We start from the raw sequence: 19,017 nt of genomic DNA on the forward strand, positions 1-19,017 counted from the left end.
ATATCTGTGTAAAAGTCCTGTATAAATCTGTCTGGGGGAGAGTCTCACTCTCATAGTCTTGCTCCCAGACACTTCTGCTCAAATGGGCGAAAGGTGTGGTGGACCGACGTGTCAAACTTAGCCATTGTTAACACTAGAACAGCAGTGCCTTTTTTTACCTACTATAAGAGCCGCCTCAGGGGTCAAATGACCAGTCTTTACAATGGAAAGCTGCTATTTACACACAAAGACCACTAGTTGGCCACCTTGTAAATCAGCCTGCCTCCTAACACACAACTATTCACCACATGGTCTGTTCAAAATAACTCACTCACATAACTGGGAAAAAGTCTAAAAAGTGTTTATTGTAAGATGTTACATTTAGAATGTATTTATTTCTCTAGCAGCACTATTTAAATTACACATAGATATTCAAGGGCAGTTACAATAGATTGGAATTTTCTTATGCAGATGTTGTTGTGTAAACAAATAAACAGAACTTCACATCCAAATGCTTACCACAGTTTGACCAGTGCTAAAAGAGAGTGAACGTATGTTAGAAAATATATAAGTTAAACATGAATAAACACTGACTTATGCGTTATAAAACAACCATAAATGAAGTATATAGCAGTTAAAATAAATAAAACAAAAACAATACAAAACAATAAAACAGCAAGAGTGAATTTTTGCATTTTTCAAAATAAAAGTTACAATTTCAGTATTACCTGATACATTTCATATACTCTTTTTAAAAATCAATTTTACTCAATTATTTTCAGGTTGGGAGCACAGGCTTTCTCACATTACACAATGTCCACTGGGTTGACACAAACTCAAAACCCACTACCAATGTTCAGTGCTTGTTAACAATATTCATATTATTATAATGTGTATGATAAATGGCATGAAGTGTGATTGACTGGTGTCAAAGGTGTCATGACATTTTCATTTTAGGGAAAGAAGTTAATTGACACAAGCCAACAACAATGAGGTGAATATAATATGTATTTATTAAAACCGGTTTGGATTTGTTGCAAACATTTGAATGTAAGAGACAACACCGTTAAACCAGTTCCTCGTCCCCTACATATGTATAAATGGTGCAGGCCACCCCCCCCCTACTGTCAATGTTTTGGCACATTCTAGCAGAGAAAAAGTGACTCTAGGCAACAGTAGAACGTTTGGCAACCACACAAACTCCCTGGAAGTCTGGAACTAGTTGTATTATCAAGTAGCAAATGACAAACTAACGACAGCTTAATAAACCCAGTGCTTTTGTTCTGTTTTGTAAACCAAAAGCTTGATGTGGTTTTCCCCCAGTAGGGAAAGCAGACTATTTCATCCTGTTGTCTCGCTGACGGAGAGAGTAAGTGACGGATTACAACTCCAACATAGTCTCAAAACTCGCTAGTCACAAATCCTTGACTTTCTACTGATAAACTCTCCAGTTATGGACAGTAACATTGTGTGGAGAAGTTGGTCAACGTGAAAGAGAGAGGCTGAAATAGCACAGAGTTTCAAAGTCAGAGGGTGAGAAAAGTCACTTTGATTGGCCACTTTTATTTAAAGCTTGAATATCATTAGGCAATGGTCACTCACTCTCTCTTTCGCTTGAATATATGAAGCACCTCTAAATATTTACATTGTATTATTTCAAACATGTTCGTTCTATTCCATGGCAAGATCATTTGACAGCTCTGCGAGACATAGCATCACATAACAGGCAGATAAGTTATTTAATGAATATCAACAGCAAATTGGACCTGCAGCATTCATACCATTGACTTGCCTTGACAACAAGTCTCAAAAGACATTTTGTAACCTTCAAAAATCTTACATGGTAGTCGCAAAATTCTCCCAGTCTCTTGACACCCTCAAAAAGGTTCAATTCAAAGTTTCCAAACAATTGTTTGATAAAATGGTCTCTAGTATGTTGAAGGTATTCAGTAAGTCATGCAACTGAATTCTTGTCTGTTTTCAAATTGTCTGAACTGACCAACCATAACCTAATCTCATTAATATAAAGAGCATTTAAGTCATTCAGGCAATTAATGAGAATACACTCAAAAAGACTTCAATATTCATATTAGTGAAACATACTAGAAGTTTAAACAATCGTTCAAATAAGAGTTTGAACGTTACTAATTGTCTGCATACTGCAGTACTTTAATACATACCCATATAGTATTGTTTATGGTAAATAACTGAATTATTATTTTATTTAGCAAAAGCATGCTGAATATAAAATATCATCACTTTTAATCACTCAAGTGACTTTTAAATAGTTGTTTAGTTTCTACCCGACGGTGTCTTCAAGGTATGGTAAAAGAAAAGGTTCTGGCATCTAAATCAATAAATATTTGTGTGATTGCCTGACCAGTTGTGTTGGTTGAAAAATAAATTCAACTAATACATGTATACAACGATCCCCACCACCTTAAAGCAAGACACAGTCATCATGAGCACCTCCTACCGAGGTCAGATGTGTGAAAGAGGGGCCTATGTCCAACGTTGGGTTCTCTGTCTGGACCAATCAGGTACCAGAGAATGCTAAACAGCCTTAATACATTTGAGCTACACCAATCAGGAACCAGAGGCGGTTGGGTTTCTCTGCCTGGTCCAATAGGCTGCTCTCATGCAGGTAAGCCAGGATGTGTAGCTGGAGGAGGTATACTGTATATAGACTAGATGATGTGCAGTAAGCATCCATACTGTAGATGTTTTCCCTATCTGATACAGGGGAAAACCGTAACAAAACCTACCAAGTTATCAGACATGCTACCTACCAACAGGCCAGATCATTATACACTGTACATCTCATCTTATATCTGTCAGGATACTTCACTATCTAGGACGGCATGGGATGGGTGGGGGGATGGGTGGGTTGTGTTCTTACGGTTATCAGCATCAACAGTGAAAAATGTCAGTAAGTCGTATAGCTGACTGGAGCAGTATGAGACAGACCAAACTGAACACTCCTAGTCAGGTTCCATTCCGGAACGCTTCAGTTCCTAAAGCTCGGTTCACATCTTAGGACTCGCCAAAGCGACGCGACGTGTCAGTTTTAGAACGTCGCAGAGAAAAAACTCGGCAGACATTCCAAAGAATCAGGACTTGACAAGTCTCACGAATCGCTGCCGATTCCTTGCGACGCCTCGCCGCAACTGCTGTCGCAGGGCCGTCGCAGGGGAATTCGGATCGCTGCAACTCGAGGTTGCGTTGCGAATCCTAGATGTGAACTGGGCTTTAAAGATCCTGATCTGATTTATTACACTAATGGGACTGTGCAGATGTTACTGACCAATAAAATCTTTGGTACATCCCAAAATGATAAATATTGTAAAATGAATGTATTTTCTAGAATAGATCTTAAAACTGTAGATGAAAGGGAAATAAGGGTAGGCAATACCAACAGGGCACAAACAGTTCTACACAAGAATTCTATAATAGAACAGTTCTACTCAAGAATTCTATAATAGAACAGTTCTACTCAGGAATTCTATAATAGAATTTCCTCACTTTCCTTTTGATTAAGCAGCTGAGGCAGGAAGCATGTCTGAAGACAGGAGGGTGATACAACGGATGATCTTCTCAATCTCTAGGCGGCTACAGTCTATCTGCAATCATGGTGAATGGCATGAAATGGAACTTCATGAAGACAAGAGCTGACTAATACTTCTGATTAAGAAGCCCAATAAGTATGGGATCTAATGGACAAAGATTTAGGGCCAGATTCAACTGAGGTTTAAGCAGTTTTGTGTTTACGCAACTATTACCTGCACACACAGCAGAGCCTCATCCTGAATCTAGGGGATATCTATTCTGTTCAGTGAGTGAGCGAGCGAGCGTACAATTAAATGTATATCTATCTTGGTTAGACTTCATATGAAGTTGGTTCAATACCTGTGTAATAACACTGTAACTACAACACCAACATGTTGTTATACAGTGATTTTTTTAAAAACTCTGCCAAGAAACACTCACCACCTAGACATCCATGTGTTTTATGTGGTTGTTACCTAGAAACAATACTTTGATTAGCTACAAAATGAAGCATCATAATGTATGCATTTTTTGGTGAATGAAGTCACCCTTGGCACTCTGGGTAACTTATTCACCCTCGGCACAAGAAATGTTAGTGATGATAGCACAAAGGTCAATCTCAGTCTCCTGTCATCAATTTGTTGTGTAGCTGTAGTCGTACCGAGGAATACACTCACCGAAAACTTTATTAAGAACACCTGTACATCATCTTATTCATTCAGGTGGTGTAATGGTGTGGGGAATGTTTTTTTTGGCACACTTTGAGCCTGTTAATACCAATCAATCATCGCTCGAATGCCACAGCCTATTTGAGTATTGTTGCTGACCATGAGCATCCCTTCATGGCCACAATGTACCCATCTTCTAATGGCTACTCCCAGCATGATAATGCACCATGTCACAAAGCAAAAGTCGTCTCAAATTGATTTCATGAACATGACAATGAGTTCAGTGTTCTTTAGTGGCTTTCCCAGTTAACGGATCTAAAAACCAATAGAACACCTTTGGGATGTGGTAGAACGGGAGATTCACAGCTTGAATGTGCACCTGAAAAATCTGTGACGCAATCATGTCATCATCATGGACCAGAATCTCAAAGGAATGTTTGCAACATCTTGTGGAATCAATGCCACAAAGAATTGAGGCTGTTATGAGAGCAAAGGAGGTCCTAACCAGTATTAGTATATTGCTCCTAATAAAGTGTTCAATGAGTGTATCTCACCATGACAACTTGGCTGCTGTGACTGACCCCCTATCCAGAGTTGTTTCTAGCATAACCATGTTATCATAGCCTGACAGAAAGGCCTACAGCACAGGACTATCCTACAAGAGGTGGAAAGCAATCAAGAGGTAGATATTTCTGTTCTTGTGATTTTAACATCTTTGTTGTTGTTGTTGTTAGCGTGCCTTGGATAGCCCTTTCATCCTTTGTGAACGTGGCTAAAAAGCATTCTTGAAAACGACAAGAAAAGAAAGAGACTGTCCCTTGATTGATAACACGTTTTTTCCAAACCTCAAAATGGTGGGATTGAAAACAACAATGGACTGTCTCCATAATGAATCAAAAGTTGATGGGGTCTGTGTGTATTATGATAAGTGCAGTATGAAACCACTAAAGTATGAAGGAGTCTTGCTCATCAGTCAGCTAACAGGTATAGTCTGGAACCAGACTGACGTTGGCTTCATTTCACCTCCCTGATCAGTCTGGACCTCCATCATTGAAATCATTGTATTAGGGGCGTCATGCAAAGTGAATTTGTCAGTGATTAGATCACCTACAAGTGTGGCTAAACCCGCCTATACTGTAGTCCCTGACAGGGAGCTGGTTCTAATTGGACCGGAGATGACCTAGCTGGACCCAGTGTCTTCCTATAGGAGCTGGTCCAGACTCCAGACTGATATTGAGGGGAAATGAGAGGAAGCACCATGCAGTCTGTTTCCAGGCTAGCCAGCAAGTGTAGGCCCTATGTAGATAGATAGCAGAGTCATCTAACCAAGTTCAGCACACAGCCACAGGTCAGACAACACACACATTTATTTGTAGTATTCATCAAGGTTTTTTTCTTTTTTCATCACGAAGGCATATACTATATTCTCTGTATATTACTTGTTATATTATATTCATATAAGAAACAAAAATAAGCGTACATTTCTGCTGAATAAGATTGAAGAGTATCAGCGAAGGGCAATGTAAACCATGTTCCATCCAACTTAGCTGGGAAGTTAGCTAGCGTATACCCTCCCCCACATGTCAGCAGTAACATATTTGCATAGGCAAAATGAGATTAGCCCTTTAGACAGTGTATTTCCTGAATTCATTATAGATCATCTAAAATTCTATTTCAGCTGAACACAATTAAACAAACAAACAAAACAAAACAAAAGTTCAACTAGGCTAAATCGTTCTTAACCCACCCTCAATACATATTATATTTTCTGTGCACATTTTTTTGTTTACAGTGTTAGGCTTCAAGTAGGTCTAAAAAACAAATTGTCCATCACGACTGACGACTAGATGTGAGATAAAGAAACGGACATGAGAGGTAGTGAGAACCCTAGTGAGACTCTTAAAGGAGAAACCATGGAGATAAGGCCGACAGCGCTTCTCTAACTATAGCCCAACTGACACTTCACCTTTAAACCTCTTTATCAATAAAACCCCGGCCAACACATTTCATAGCCATTTACTCAAAATTTTAAAAAGTCACAATTCAAATATATTATGGGGCTATGTTGCTTCACACCATTGCTTGTAGAAATCCTTTATGAAATGATAGTAAAAATTAAAGTAACAACAATTTCTTTCCATTAAGTTAAAACCATCTGTTAGTCTGTGCTTCACCAGTAAATGACAGTGAAACCAGAGTGAGCAGAAAGGAGAAAGGAACCGGCAAAATGGCTCCCTGCCCCCAGTGACAATTATATTGTCAAATCTTTCTGATTGAACCATCACGGAGGCCTGAAACCTAAACGTTCCTCTGGTCTGTCCAGGACGATTGCTCACCGTCTACATGTAAACTTGGTTGAATTGCACCGTGATTCCATTGTCAAACATTCTGAAGTTCCACAGCTAAAAGAGCATTGACACCGATCATGGTTATTTTTTCTGTCAAACGTCAATGTGATTTGTCATGAACAGAGCTACATAAAAGGTATCCTCTCTGACCACTAGGGGTACATGCACAACTCGTCATTTAAATGAATCAATGTCCTCAGCACTGTATGCAAAAACACTGTATTGCCAGTGGAATATCTAGAGGTGGATAAGATGTTAAATAAAAATATTTAAATATTGTTGGATGCTTAAAATGGTTGTTACCATATTAGGCTATATACTATACGTTCACTTTTGTGAATAAACACAAAACCAAACACTCTTGATATAATTCGACCCAATGGCACTTCATCAATAATCTGAGGGCTTTTTAAACCCTTACTTGAATAATCTAACTGGCCTTGGCACATAGACTTCAGGTAGTTAAATTGGTGGCAACATTATGTTCATACAGAAGAGTGGCACTGGTTCAATGACACCCACAGTCATGAGTCACAACGAGGTTAAACATCTACCAACCTCTCGTACAGCTATGGTGATTATATGATTATACTTACTAGTACTCTTCCTCGTCAAAATATACTGTATTCAATACTCATGCACTGATGTCTACAAATCAACAGGTGAAGAACGCCTGCATCAAGTTCTTTTAGGTTTAAATATCACATTTGGAAAAATGTCTTTGAATATAATATACTTTAAATGTTCATGGGACATTGTAACAAGACCCTAGTCAAAATGTGTTGATAAGTCAGTGTGTATCTGTGCGGTACACACATATTCAATGCATGCTGGCAATTCTAGGATAACAAAGAGAAACACTTCTCGTCTCTAAAGCTTGTATTGACAAGCTGTAGGGCTGAGAGAGTAGCATTGACTACATTTTCCACAGGCCAACAATTTTCACTGCAATACCGTGTCGTGCCAAGCTCATTCACAATCTTCTAGCAAGGACCTCTGCAATCAAATAGATCTCTGGAATGTGCCCTGCCCCTGATGGTGCATTAAGCGTACAGTACATCCGCTTTGCAGCAAATGTTTTGACACAGCTGCAGTGCAGTGTAACCTTTTTAGCATCATATCTGTACTCCACTAGCCAGCTGGGTACCACTGCGTATCTACAGACAAGGAGCTCTATATTGTGTAGACCCAAACTCCCCGGTTTCCCCAGCCAAGGTAGATACACCTACAACCCTCCTACACAACCTCTATAAAACCATGTCTGATATCAACTAGCAGATTCTGGAGCCGGATACAACAGAGTTGGTATTGACACAGTAGTGACACAGTAGGTGACACAGTAGTGACACAGTCAGTGGAGCTCTAGCTACAGCTTGACCAAGGGCTCAACTTAATTTCTCTGTAAATATCAGACCCCTCAGCTAGACATCAGAACTATACAACCATCTCATACTTCACCTTCAAAAACAAGGCATCGTGATTATTATATATATATACTATATGCAATAGAAAACAAAAAGTAAACATGTCTCTTTTCATTCACCGAGAGCTTCAAAGTGTTGAAGATTTATTGTCAAAGACTTAAACAGAATGTTGGATTTTTCTTTTCTCCAGTAATGATTCCAACCTCTCCTTCAACCTCAATCAACCTCGACCTCTAACCTCTACCGCACCTGTGCTTCTCTCAGGGCGACAGGGTCAAGGTTGGACGGTGTGGTACTGTAGGTCCTAGGTAGGTTCTGGGTAGGACAGGGACGGGTAGGGTCCTAGGTAGGACAGTTGATAGGTTATACTTAGGACAGGGGTGGGTAAGTCCTAGATAGGACAATTGATAGGTTATAGTTAGGACAGGGGTGGTAGGGTCCTAGGTAGGACAGTGGGTAGGTTATGGGTAGGAAGGGAGGGACGGACTGTGTGTTATAACCTGTGGTTGTCACCAGAAACTAGCAGCTATTGTGCCGCCTTTTTCCCACATAAAAGGCATTGTGATTTCTTCAGTGGAAAGTGAATGTTCTATATAATACATTTAGCTGCCCAACCACAATTCTAGCCCTTACTTCTCCCAGCTTTAGAATTGTAAAGTAGGAAAGTGTTCGGACGGAAGGGCGGATGACACTTTCGCTGCGCCACTCTCAATAAAAACAACGGCAAGCTAAATTGGCAAATCTATTTTCCCTTCAACTTAACATCAAGAGCTTGACGGAGTGATGCTCCCTGGAACAGAGAAAAAAATATGCATCTCATATTCAAGAAGAATCTTTGATTTGCAGTCCACACGGCTAATAATTTCAAGACAGAGTGAGTTTTCCATAACCTTGACACATGCAAAGTCTGTGACTACTGCTTGCCAAGGCCAAGCCATGGTCAAATCAAGGTGAAGCCCTACGATCGTCGTAAAAAAAATGGCGTCATATTTGGACTGTAGAAATGTCTGAGGCTTGGGACATAATCTGAGAGAAAACAGAGAGAGGAGAGAGAGAGAGATAAAGGGAGAAAGAAAGAGAAAGAGAGGAGAGAGAGAAAGAGAAAAGAGGAGTAGAGCTCTTGACAGTACAGTACAGAAAGAGGGGGGGTTTGTCCTTTTTTTGTTTTTCTCTGTCAGTCACGGTTCACCTGACATGGTCGCTCCTCTCGTCGACCGTCAAACCGGGAACCAACCCGCCAGGGTCAAGAGCAGACACAGGAAAATTGCTTAAACTATCAAGGTTTTTTCTGTTCGTTTTTTTTGTTTGTTTTCAAAAAAGGAGATATCAAACCCGGTTCTGGCACCATGTTGTAGCGTCGGTTGGTTGGTGGCGTAGGTGTACGTACAAGAGAGCCTGGCCTCTCTAGGTATCCAGACAGCGCCTCTTGGTCTCCAGCAGCTCTCTGTAAACGGAGGAGTTGAGATAGCGGGGGTAGGAGTCTCGGTGCATCAGAGTGTAGATCTGGAGCTGTGCCTCCTCGTACATCAGGCTGCTGGGCTCCGCTAGACTCAGGTTGATGCCCTCTCTCACCCGCGAGTCCAGGCTTACCTGGGGGGGGAGAGAGAGAAGAGAGTCAGGCGGAGAGGGGGGAGGGAGAACGGGGAGAGAAACCCTAACCCTAACCTAAAACATCTGATATGTAATTGTTCCTGTGTAATATTAACACGCTGTTACACAGAAATTGGATAGAAAATATACTCCGTTACTACGCAGTAAAGCAGTAAATTAGCAGTTGCTGCAACTCTAGTAAACAACATGCTAGGAGACACGGGGAGACAAGGAATAATATCCTTCTACCACTCCACACAGTGACACACAAACAAAAACAACAACAACAACAACATGTTCCCTCCTACCTCTTTTGGTGATAGGATGGAGACGTAGTCTTCGTAGATGATCCTGGCCTTCTCATCAACGGTGGTGGGGTTGGTCTCCAGCTTCAGATCCTCACAGGCCAGCCAGAACAGCAGGTTCTCTTCGCTGTACTCGGAACGCAAGAACTCCCGGAAGATGTCCCGGCCTTCCGAGGAGCGCATCATCATCTCGAAGCTGCGGGCCCAAGCAACCACCTCGTCTAGACTAGGGTGCCTAAGCAGACAATAGCAGAAACAAGGAGTATACACTCTCTCAGAATAGCCACAGTCGACTGAATAGAAAGGACGATATTTCTATAGGAGAAATACACTGCAGAGTAACAATGCTGTTTTCAAATGACTCTTGACAAAATAATAACTATTATTCCAGCCCTTGAACTTGAAATGTCCCGAACATTTATTCCCTCACTGCTTCCCATATCTCCACTGCTCCGCTTCAACTGTTTCTATGACGATGACGTGGCTTCTGGAGGGGTGTCCAGAAATATAGCCCGGGTGAGCCCCTCAACAAGGTCTCGGGGTGGTAAAAGGGTAGCCCCTCAACAAGGTCTCGGGGTGGTAAAAGGGTAGCCCCTCGGCCCGAGCCTGGTGGAGTGGAGAGGAAACAACAACCCATACGCCGAACTGTTTCTATCTTTCAATCTTCATTTCAGAGATTTTCAATCGTTTCAGTCATGTGGACTAGTCATCTTTCAGTAACTGACTGTCATGGGTACTGTAGTTTAGATATAGTGAAGTACTTAATAAAGTTAAACCTTTTTCTTTAGTTTGACATACTATATTTCTCTCAAGGGTAGCTATAGTGTAGTTACAATTCTTCCCTGGTAAAGTCATTTAGATACATGTTCAGAGTAGCTTCCCCAACACTGGCTGTAACTGTGTTGTAGGCGGCATGGTTTCATCTCAAGTAGACCTAGGATATTAGACCTAGGTGACAAACCCCTGTCATTCCCGTTTCAACATTATCATGATAAAGAATATTCAGGATGTGTGTGATAATGTCCTCGTGTGTTGCAACCTGAGAGTGAACAGCTGTTTCAGTCAGACAGACTGAGAGCGGAGAGGGGTGTGTGGGTGTGCAGGGCCGGATTAAATGGATAGATCACACTAGGCAGACTGTCTTTTTTGGGCCCTCCATATACATTTTGATATTTGGTAAACAAACACAATGACTTTTAACTGCCACATGATTATTATGCCCCTTCATTTAGTCAGGTATATATTTGAGCTCATCTATTTATATTTCGGTATTCATACAGCATTTGTTTGTTGTTTGTTGTCATTTATTTATAGTGGAAAGCGTAGCCCTATATTATACATTTCATTTATATGCATTTTACATTTGATTTGAATGTGCCGTTACTTATTAAGTTAGATATTTAAATAGAAAACTTACATTTACAGATGCTTTCTCCTGACTTTCCATGAGGTCGTAAATCCATTCTCAATTGCCAACAGGGCAAAGGCGTTTTTTTTTTCCCCCTTACTGTGGATCTTTCACATGCTTCAACAAAGAAAACGACCTTTCTCCTGAACAGTTTGCAACCGGTAATCAGATACATACGAAGGCACATGTCCATGTTAGGGAAAGCATCCCTCAGGTCTAGCTCTCTGAGCTTCTTATACATGTCCATGACTGGTTGTTCATTTTTCACAATTCAGATGAACCAGCAACACTCTGCTGTAAAGTACTACAGCAACACTCTGCTGTAAAGTCTTCCTCAAGATCATGTGGGTATTTCCTGATTGTCTGTCGCTGCACGCATTTCTCCAATGTCCGTTGATTTGGCTTTTGGAAGGAAACCGACTTTCTCCTCCACATTTTGGTATGCTTCTTGCCCTTGACAAGCAGTCACAGATGACATAATGTATGTCAATCAGGAAAGCATCGCGTCCTGAGCGTTGCACTTCTGGACCTGCAGACTTACCGAACATTACTTTCTTCACTCGACTTCTTCAGCTGTCTGCCTTGTATCCCTCAGCTGCTGTGAGAGTGTTGGCCTCTGCTGCGTAGGCTTCAAAATGGTTTCTGGCCTGGTCAGGTGCGGAGCCTCGTTCCTCCTCTGCAGCGGAGGGTCTTGCAGTTGGAGCCGGTAATTGAAGGGCCAGAGAAAAAGTTGTGTAAAGCCCCTCTGTCGTGTTCTTTCTTCCTCTTCATTTTTCTTTTTTTTTGCCCTTTGCTGCACCCGAAAGAATACGAAAAGCTGCTAACAGCCTATATGTCGCTGCTGTTGACATACAGTGATGATCTTCACTGAATCGCCGGAAATATTTTTCTCCGCACATTAATATATATATATATATATATAAACATTGAAATATAGAGATTTTTATATTTTAATATATATCTTTAACATTATTTAGGCAATTGATGTTCCTTACCCACCTCTGTCTGGGCCTCCTAGTGGCAAGGAGGCCCTAGACATGTGTTCCTAGAATGCCTATGCCTAGATCCGGCCCTGGGTGTGTGTGTATGTGTGTGTGTATGTGTGTGTGTGTGTGTGTGTGTGTGTGTGTGCGTGCGTGCGTGCGTGAGTGAGTGTGTGTGTGTGTGTGTGTGTGTGTGTGTTTGTGTGTGTGTGTGTGTGTGGGTGTGTGTGTGTGTGTGTGTGTGTGTGTGTGTGAGTGAGTGTGTGTGAGTGAGTGAGTGTTTGTGTGTGTGTGTGTGTGTGTGTGTGAGTGTGTGTGTGTGTGTGAGTGTGTGAGTGAGTGAGTGAGTGAGTGTGTGTGGGTGGGTGGGGGGGAGCATAAACCTCATGCTCTAATTGGCTAATCCAGCCGACCAGTGAGCAGAGCAGGACAAGAACAGTTATTGACTCAGCCCCGTCAGGAGGGAGAGTGAGTAGGCCTGGGCAACGCCGCAAAACAGGCAGAGGAGAAATACTGTACGTAGGGGGAAAAAAACGAATGAAAAATGTATATTCTACGATTTCTTGAGGCAGCCAGTCATGACGAACGGAGCCTCGCATCTTACCGAAAAGACCAACGAGTGCTCAAGCTGTTATTGGATTGAACGAAACGCAGTCTGGCAAATCATCTGTAGAAAACCAGGGTCGCTGAACTTACTGTTCTTCTGCGGCTTCAATACTGTCCATCTTGGTGCACGTCTGCCGTTCGCTACGCTCAAGCCTGTCTTCGCTCCTGCAAGACATGAGACCCCTGCCATAGATGAGTATAATAACAACAGGTTATAACACCGGTTAGAGGGGAATGATGAACGATGTCATGAGTACACTGTATTTATCCATTAATCCACCTCATTTTGTGGCTTGCTTAAGATCCTACAACCGACAGTACAGTACCTGTTTCATATTACTCCTCTCTCTCCCTCCTACCTGCTAACCCCGCCCCCCCCCATACTTATTTCATATCGGCTGTGTTGTGGCTCTCCACCCCCTCTGTCAACCCACCCTTCAATCTCTAAACCCCTTTCTCTCCCTTCTCTCACCTCTACATGTTTCATTACAAACTGTGGTGTAGGCATGGCTCCCCCCCCCACCTCTATGCCAAATATGCTTCACATCAGCAGCTGTAGGTCTAGCTAAGCTCTTCTACTCCCCCTCAGAGCTGTCCGGGGATACATTTATGTTATCTGAATGGATGGGTGGGTGGTGGGTGAGTGAGTGAGGAGGGCTAGGGCTTAAATCAATTAAAGATGGCTCCTTATTATTAGCCTGGCTCTTCCAATCATAGGAACACAACATTAAAGGTCCCCCCTCATATGATATGTGTGGAGTTCAAGCCCACACTAGATCAAGGGAGGTGCCAAATCACACAGTAAAGGGGGGATCCACCGCTCATGTACTTGACAGCTCAGTGTCCCTCCAACAACTCCCTGCGATTGACTGTTTCCTCTCTTATCTGAAGCTCAGCTCTGCTGCTTGGCCTCTAGGGGTTAAATGTATGTATGTGGTTAATCACAGACACAAACTTTCTGTTTAATTATACCACCACTGGAGGGGGGGCTAAGAGAACACAGAATGGGGGGGGGTCTATTTTTACACCACGGTGGTGGATATCAGCTTCCCCTCTCTTCCTCCATCAAAGTCCTCTATTGTGTTGGTGTAGCTGAGCTAGCTAGCCGAGGGCTCTCCCCATGTTAAATATACACCATGTTCTTCACAGCAGTTTGCATGTGATGGGACCATGGAAATAGCCCCGATAAGGATTGCAGGCAGGCTAGCACTGGCCCAGGCTGTGGAGGGTGGCGGGCAGTCACACCAAAGATGTTGTAAACCAGAGGCCTTATACCAGAGATGTATGTATGAGACCTACCAGAGGCACATAATAAAAAGCCACATCAAAGATGTTGTAGACCCACAGAGACGTACCACAGGCATTTGCAGCAACCACACCAGCAGAGGCAGCATGTGTTGGGCCGGGGGTGGCCGGGGGCCTGGGGAGGTCCTTCGATGTGAGGCTGCTGCCGTTTCCTCATCTCAACTCCACTTAGACTTCGGGGCTGTGGAACAAACACACAAACACACTGGTTATAGATGGCTGTAATAAAGGACTGTGGATAGAATAACCACCCAGACACACTGGGTTTCACTCCACTTCACTTCTCATAGACATCACGTCAAAGCACTGGGATGACATGTGAGGAGTGTATTTCTAACGAAAGACAAACTGAATGGGAGTGTGGTCTCCCGTGGCCACTCCTCACTCTGATGTCCCTCGCGATGGAGTTCCAGAGGACAATGGTCAATGGGGGAGGGTAGTCAGGCTGAGATGAACCACGTGGACTGCGGCATCTGTGGGATCTGGTGGACTGAGGATGCTGGGATCTGGTTGTGAATTGGGCGGAAGTACAATTGTCCGAGCAGGCGAGTGTTATGGCGAAGCAGCGATGTCTGACTTGCGGTGGGATTTCCCTGCCGGCTCAGGGCAAAGACTTTCAGTGTCTGTTCGCAGATAAACCTGTGATAGACTTAGTAATAGTCGTAAACCTCTGGGAGTTAAAGGGAAGCCTTGCTTTGAAATAAAATTTGCTATTTTGCGACATCAATTGATAATCGTATCCAAGAGGCCAACGATACGATAATCGCTGTATCGATATTTTGTCCCATCCCTACTCTATACACATCATTTGGAAATGATCTTTTACTCAATTCTAGTCAATGGAAGAATTGAGACATTTGGTCATGCGTGAAAACCACATAACTGAGGACATACTCATTTGGGATAATTTTGTTTAATAATAAGGGTTCATAAAGGAACATTTTGGGAGGTATAATCTGGAATATTTTAGTTAATATAATCAGACTGCCTATTTGTGTTTTTGTGTTGTGATGTGTTTTTCGGTGTCAGTAGAAAGTGCCCAAAAAACTGCTTTTTAGTCAGCATACTTCTCAAATAACACCTAGGACATGTTACACCTTTCCAGCCTAGTGACCAGGTAATTATAGCTTCTGGGTGATATCGATACATACATCCAGAGCGGTCAGCTAAGGAGGGTCTGTTAGGAAACACACATGATAGGCCAAGACTTGGATGACCTATAGATTTGTGGAGCCGTTGTCAAGAGATGAGAGTTCACGACCTACATGTGTCAGTCATCCTATTCTCTCTCTGTCCACTACTATAAAGAGAGGACTGTTCTCTCCAGCACTTTGCTCATTCATGCTGTAACCACTGCTGTGTACATGATTATGACGAGACCAGATCGATCTGCATAAATTATACCAATTCAACTTTGCATTGAGCTCCGCCTTTAATTGAGCCACGTGACTTTTGTACTCCAATATCCGAAACTGAGATATCAGAGATAGATGGAGAGGATTCCCTTCCTGGTGCCTTCTGGGACTGAGCCAAATCCTCTCTGCTGTGTGTAAGTAATGCACACACGCACGCACGCACGCACGCACGCACACACACACACACACACACACACACACACACACACACACACGCACGCACGCACGCACGCACACGCACACACACACACACACACACACACACTCAGAGTTTCACATGTCTTCCAGGTGCAAATGAGATATGTGAGTGCAAACAGACAATTATGTCATACCAGTCCCCAATGATGACAAGGTCGGACTAATGCGAGCCAAGCACACAAGCGTCTGGCTACTAAATAACGATGGGATGACGATGGGAGTACTGAGAAAAATGTTATTTTAGGCTTGGTATCTAGTTGCTGTATTTGCATGTTGAAGTGGAACATCTCTGACTCGAAAGGCGGATATCAGCCACTAGGTCTACAGCCGTGTTTATCAGGACTTCCTTGTCTATTGTTAAGGCTGCCTACTGTACTACTCTGTTCCCGGGGGACTCCCATCCCAGAGGACACCCATTTCTGCTGCAGCCCAGCGCTGACACACCTGATTCAATTCATCAACTTGCTTAGGGATAAAACAGCATTGTCAAGGTAACACACCCAGATTGAACTTTCTCAAATGAATAGCCAAGGAATGAATCCAGAGTTATGATAATGTGCCTTCATAAAAAACCTCTGAAGACTTTTCCCAGACAATATTTTAATCTTCATTACGAAAATGTGCGAGCCACAGACCAGAGGTTGTTTTTAAAAATGTAGATAGTTTAAACCACAGTTAGGAGTTCTCCTGGGTTGATCAAATCCCAGTGTAAACACTAACTGACTATTCAGAGCAGTCTACAGTAGATGAGACGGTGAACTTCTCTAAACCATTTGATCTCTATGTGACTACATTTTTCTTCACTACTTCACTTCTCCACTTTGCTCTGAAATCACATTACGAAGGAAAATAAAGGAAGGATAATCTTACCTGCAAATTATATTTTTTTAACCTACAGTTTAAATTCTTGATCGCTGTGCTGTAGCGAGGCCCAGGCTGTCTCCTGTCTATCTTAGCAGTCTTCCACCAACTACCATGAGACTCCCCAACTGAACAGAACCAGCTATATGCAAAACGTGAATGGAGCGCTCGAGCAGCGCCGCCCGGTTATTTAGTGTACGGTGGTGGAAAACATGCACATTGATGCAAACTACTGTGAGGAAGGGCCTTTGTTCTACAAGGGGAGATGCAGCCGCAACGCTGAAAGAACATGCAAATACTGGATCCTCTATGTGGAAACACAAATAACCTCAACCATTTGGCACAGCGCCAAGTGTGACGACCTGTCATAATAACACCCTTACGACTAAAGTACGACTTTACTAATGAATGATCTGTGAAGCATCTAGGTTATGTAGGATTTAGGAGAAGAGACTGGAATTAGGAAGGATTCGTCAAATGTGTTGTCATGTGTTGTCTTGAGTAGAGGAGGGCATTTGTAGGATGGTCATAATGTAGGATGTAGGGTTTTTAGCCTAATCGTAGACAACATGTGTCTTCAATGGAGACTATTTATCTGTGTCCACAAAATCACCCATAAGAATTGTAAAATAGATATCGGATGAATTATCTAAAAAAAATAAAAAAAATAAAATAACAGCAGCTGCAAAGGTAACAGTAAAACTGCATACCTGGACCCCATCTCCTGCCTCTCTCCCCAATACTCACCCAGGGAGAGGACATACTGTACTAGGGCTAAATATGGGCATACAGGAAATAATTAAGAGCCTCAATAGAATCAATATTGTTTTTAATACACTAACTCTCTCTTGCGTTCAGAAGAAGAAAAGTATGTGTCTGTTTTAATTCATGAAAAGACTGACAGTCACAGACTGTTCTGTGATGGTTGGGATCACGTAACGGTCCCATGAATTGACAGTGAGACCTACCATGTGAATTAGTCAGTTTCCACAGACAGGCCAGGAAGGAGAATCATGGTGCTGAGGTAAGTTGAACTGGGGTTGAACAGAGGGGCAGCACTAGGCTAGTAGGAGTGTGTCCGCTGGGTACTGTTCTCACCATCCCTGATGGAGGGTCAGGGGATGAGGCGGTCTATGGAGGATGGCTGTCTCTCCCTCTCGATTCCTCCCTCTTTTTTCTCACTCTATCTCTCTCTCCCGTCCTCTCTTCTCCTTATCCTCAGCAGACACTCAGGTTCTCAGATGGACCATTTGAGGTGTTGAACTCAATAATACAACATCTGAAAAACAGAAAATAGATACTGCACATGTCAGTGTTGTACACATACTATGGTACATATTACAGTGCTATCCTTTGCCCTTGTATTAACCATTGATTATTTGGTAAAATCACACAAAAATTTGCTTAACATACGTATAAAAACACTGCAATTACTCGAGTAGTAACAACACGGTCTCATTGTAATACATTGCGGTGCCTCAGCCCTAAGCCCAAGCCCTAAGCCCTAAGCCCAAGCCCAAGCCCATTGCTTGTATTCAATTGTTTGACAGAATACAAATCAGATGAAAAGACCCTTTTCAGTATGTATTTAGCTAATCTTTATGTATCCAGGTAAGTCCCATTGAGATATGAATATATGTTTCAAGGGAACCCCGGCCAGCTAACCCTCTGGTGTACTGTAACAGCCAGGCCTGTCAGTAGTGTGCTGTTCATTCAGTGGGCAAAACAAAAACAACATTATTATCATTAACCATACAATTATTTGGCAATCCCTCAAACAAATTGCAATATAATGAATTCAACTGGGAAACATTTTTGATCAGTCGCCACTTCATAATTGTAACAACAAACAGAAAACATTGTAGCATGAAAAAACTGAAACATACATTGTAACCACGGACGATGGCGATGTGATGGATAAAGACACAGCAAGTTATACAATGTTTCCCCCATCTTTGAAAAAATCAATGTATCAACTATCTTCTCCACACACACTTAATGTATGGCCACCTAATGCATAGCCAAATAGGGCCTAGAATCAGTGCCAAATTATGGAATAAAATCCCATGTCCTCTGACTTGCAGACGCCGGTCAAAACACGGTCTAATAACGTGTATCCAGTGCATGATCAAGGAAAATCTACTAGCATCACAAAAATCTAATCAATCATAATCTATGAGTATAAAATGCTCAATGCCACTTCTTCATATCGTGGGCGTTTTTATGTTAGCCAGCTAGCCTATTACATATGCGTGGAATGACGGATAGACCGACTGGTGTTGGAAGAGGAAGAATTTCAGATTTGTGAAGAAATCGGAGCCAATTATGCAATGCAAAATGCATGCAAGTAAAAACAGGGAAGTGAGTTCTAACATTGTATA

The 19,017-nt window shown here is 42.3% G+C and overlaps 1 protein-coding gene across 1 annotated transcript; it reads right to left on the reverse strand.

Annotated features, from left to right (window-relative positions):
• Positions 1-9,369: 9,369 nt before the first annotated feature.
• On the reverse strand, positions 9,370-14,319 carry LOC308173761 (regulator of G-protein signaling 17-like; the record flags this gene model as incomplete). The annotated part of the gene is made up of 4 exons (XM_080548811.1): positions 9,370-9,555; positions 9,864-10,095; positions 12,948-13,022; positions 14,213-14,319. 4 exons carry the CDS (start codon positions 14,317-14,319, stop codon positions 9,370-9,372), a joined length of 600 nt encoding a protein of 199 aa, XP_080404937.1.
• Positions 14,320-19,017: the final 4,698 nt, after the last annotated feature.

This window comes from Nansenia antarctica, assembly GCF_963989245.1.
Source record: "Nansenia antarctica genome assembly, chromosome: 19".
Taxonomy (NCBI): Eukaryota; Metazoa; Chordata; class Actinopteri; order Argentiniformes; family Microstomatidae; genus Nansenia; species Nansenia antarctica.